This window comes from Solanum stenotomum, chromosome 2 (assembly GCF_019186545.1).
Source record: "Solanum stenotomum isolate F172 chromosome 2, ASM1918654v1, whole genome shotgun sequence".
Classification (NCBI taxonomy): Eukaryota; Viridiplantae; Streptophyta; class Magnoliopsida; order Solanales; family Solanaceae; genus Solanum; species Solanum stenotomum.
In genome coordinates, this window is record NC_064283.1 from 68,707,693 (window position 1) to 68,711,617 (window position 3,925).

The following is a 3,925-nucleotide window of genomic DNA, read 5'->3' on the forward strand; positions in this document are numbered from 1 at the left end:
CCCAAGTTCTTTCATATATTCTGATACCATTTGGAAGAGAAATTCTTAATTCTTACACGATTTTTTTTAGAATGTTTTTTTTTCTTTTATTTATTAAATATATTTTAAAATATTTTTCTTTTTTCATTTTTCAGAATTTTTTGTTGCAAAAACTGCAATTTTTATTTTTTTTCAGATTGGTTGTAAATTAGTTTTTTTTTTTCTTTTCAGATTAGACCTAAAGTATGTCGACATTTTATTTCCTGTCCTGATAATAGATAAAAGGTCTAATCCTAGGTCTCAACTTTATAATATACGTAAAATCATTGGTCCAAAATCTTCAATTTATTTTTATTATTATTTTTTTTTAGCATAAAAGAAAAAGCTAAGACTAGATAAAGAAAAAAACTTCAACAAGATTTCTCCTTTTTTTTCTTTTTTTCTGTCATTTCTCTCACTCTGTACCTCCACTAATACATACATGAAGTACTATTTCTTGATTCTTTGATGTTGGGTTTTTATTCTTTCACCAAATATCCGAGTTTCATTTCATGGGTAATCTTGTGAAGCAATGTAATTTAATAAACTAATTCCCAAGTGGGGTTTTAGTATTGAAGGGGATTTTCACCTTGGTTAAGGAATCTTGGTGAAATGTATTGTCTTGGTACTGTATTTTGTGTTTTGTTGCAAACCCCTTTTACTCTACTGGGGAAAATCAATGAATCCCAAGATAAAGTTTGAGTCTTTTTGATGTTTTAATTGTTGTTTTTGGTTTTTTTCTATTGTTGTGTAGCTCTGGGTGGATTCAGGAGTAAAGTGAATTGTTTTGGTATTGTATAATTTTGCTCTCCTGGAACAGTGATGGACCCCAGATAGATTTTGGGTTTTTTCTTGTTTGGGTTTCTGAAGCTCTGATTGTACTGCTGTTTTACTTTTTTTTTCTTCTGTTGTTGTGTAGCTCTTGGTGGATTGAAGAGTTTAGTGAACTGTCTTGGTGCTGTATAGTTTTGTGTATTGCAACCCCTTTTAATCTCCTGGAACAGTGATGAACCCCAAATGAATTTTGGGTTTTTGAAGCTGCTGCTTTTTCCTATTGTTATGTAGCTCTGGGTGGATTCAGGAGTTAAGTGAATTTTCTTGGAAGTACTTGAATAAAGTTAAATGCTTTAGTGAAGTAATGGCTGCAGATTCTAATACAGGGTTTCATCAGCAAGCTTTATCATTTCAATCAGGGGCAATTGGTAGCTCATCATCTCAGATGATGTTGATGAGTGATTACTACAGTCATCTTGGAGTGAATTTCGATGTAAATAATAGTGGTGTAGGAGGAGGGATGTTGTATTCAGGGAATCCAACAATGATGACAACCAATAGCTCTAGTAGCAATAGTCCAAGAACTAGTCAGTATGGAAGTTGTTCAGATTCTTTTCTTATAGATACAGTGCCAGGGCTCAAGCATGATACGGGCCTCGCTGTTGAATGGACGGTCGAGGAGTTGTACAAACTGGAGGAAGGACTTATCAAGTAAGTAGATTTATTTTGGGTTTCTGACTGAATGTCGATACTGAGATTTTTTATGTCAATCCATGTTTGTGACAAAAATATATACCCTTAAGTATGTATCTGACCTTCAAATTTTTTGGATAATAGGTATGCCAATGAACCACGTATAATGAAATACATTAAGATTGCAGCATCACTCCGCGATAAAAATGTCCGTGATGTTGCACTGAGATGTAGGTGGATCACGGTGAGCTACCTAGGCTGTTTAATATCTCTCAATCACTTGACTGTATCTATCTCTATCCTTCATCTCTTTTTTAGAAGCTATTTCTGATGACTCCTTTTATTAGTCTGAAGCATTTCTTGTCATAGCTGATGCTTGATGAGAAGGCTTGCTTACATCTTTATTTATTGTTTGTAAGAGAAAGCGAAGGAAACCTGAAGACTATAGTTTGGGGAAGAAAGTGAAAGATAGGAAGGTTTGCCATCATCTACTTTACTTCCTTTTATCCTTTTCCTACGTTCCCTTTATCTCATATGGTATTACAAATTACTTTGATTTGCTTATCTGATTCCTCAAAGTCTAGACTGATCAGACACAGTGAGTTATTTATTTATCCAATTTCTGAATCTGGGAGTTTCTAGAAACTGTTGACTGTAACTTTTATGTTTGAAACTTCTTTAGTCATGGTAGTTTAAAGAAATGCGCATGCTTTCAAATGTGATTTTACTATTCTGACCATGTACTAGCTTATCTACCTAAATTTGACATCTTTGGTCCAGCTAAGCAAAGAGACGGTTTGATAGTATTAGGAGAGAATTTTTATGTGAAGAAGATAGAGGATAAGGCTTTCCATGTAGCGAAATGGAACAAAGTAACTAAGACAAAGGAGGGCAGTTATGGATAAAAGTTTGATAGTCCGAAGCAACATCAATTGTATTACTGGTTGTGAAGATATTGCCAGGTTCCAATGAACTTTAGGAACAGGTGATCCCAGTTAAATATGTAAAGCTGATCCTTCGTGCAGTAACCAGTAATATTCACATGGAGTTGTATTATGGAAGAATGTGCAGATGCTGCGGGAGGAAGAGGAATTGTTTCAACTAAAGTTCTGGCATGCTATATGGAATTATGGATAGGACATATTCGCCTTAAAGTTGAATTTCCACAACTGTTCAGTTTTACCGGGAAAACTAATGCTAGCATTGCATAGTACAAAACAGATCATGCTAGGAGATGATTTTCAGATGGAATTGTGAGGATCAGGAAGTTGAGAAGATGGTCCAGCTTCCTGGAAACTGGAAGGCGCAAATGTTCTACCAGAAGGGACGGAGACTGAGGTGGAAACACCAAAAGGATGGGAAGTTCGTTGAAGCACAGAGTATGGTATAAGGTTATCTCTTCATCAAACATCTCCTCAATTTATTTGGATGATTATCTGGAGGAATAAAGCACATCGTAAGGTGGTTGGGTTTTGTTGGATTGTTACATTTGATGGTTGTTTGACACAATCGACTCTGTAGAAGATAAGATTTTAATGTGTAGTAGGTGCTATAAGTGTGAGATTTATGGTGAAGGTACATGCCATCTGTTGCTACACAGGTTGTTGCTATGGAGTTTGTTTCTGAACGTTGATGGGCTGATAGTTTAAAAAGATGAGTGATATTGGGTGCCTAGTACTGAAGGAGGCTTTCTTAAATCTATACAGGAAACGAGCTGTGAAAACAAAGCAGGAGCATGTATTATTAACATACTAGCTTGCCCTTTTTTTGGGTGATTTGGAAGGAGAGAAAAGAGAGTTATTTGAAGACTAACCTGAATCAGTAGAAAAACTTAAGTACAAATGCCTATACTCATTTGGCCTTTTGGTGTAACTTGTTAAAAACTGATGAATTAGATATTCTTATAGGTTTTCCAGCCCCTTTTTAGATTAATTGGGAGTGAGTTTTTGCAACTGTAAATTTTCATCGCCTACTTGGTGCTGGCTGTTAATGAATAAATTCTGTCTAAAATGAAATCCACTTGATAGGTGTCTTATCATCTGTTAAATATCCTTGTCGAGGTATTTTATCTAACTGTTGAGTCAGTATAGTTACTCACTCACACCCAACTATTAAGTATTTAACTTTCTTTCTCGAAAGGTAACTAAACTTGTTAATAAAGAGGAAGAGGGTGCAATCTTTATTACCTGAAATCAATGGCTATTGACAACACCTACTTCGATCAATTTTGAAAAAGAAATGACCTCCTCCCTGTATTTGTAGAGTGTGATTCAATGTTAGAGAACTCAATCATTTAACCAAAAAGAACTTCTTAAGTATTATAATCATACTACTGTTGCTGGACCAAAGAAAGTTCTTTCGGTCTTGCTTATGACTAAGGTTTTCAGTGTTTTTGGGAAAAAATGCTCATGCCTTGTCTTTTGGTTTTGTGATCCATTTA

At 35.0% G+C, this 3,925-nt stretch overlaps 1 protein-coding gene across 2 annotated transcripts in view; it reads left to right on the plus strand.

Annotated features, from left to right (window-relative positions):
- Positions 1-385: 385 nt before the first annotated feature.
- Positions 386-3,925, plus strand: part of LOC125854610 (uncharacterized) — a 15,487-nt gene continuing 11,947 nt past the window's right edge. Inside the window, exons 1-3 of one of the 2 annotated variants that reach the window (XM_049534193.1) lie at positions 386-1,503; positions 1,630-1,729; positions 1,905-1,961. In XM_049534193.1, the coding sequence (XP_049390150.1) occupies positions 1,157-1,503; positions 1,630-1,729; positions 1,905-1,961 (504 nt within the window). In that variant the 5' untranslated portion in view covers positions 386-1,156. The remainder of the gene's footprint in view (positions 1,504-1,629; positions 1,730-1,904; positions 1,962-3,925) is intronic. The other variant, XM_049534194.1, reaches the window with a different exon arrangement.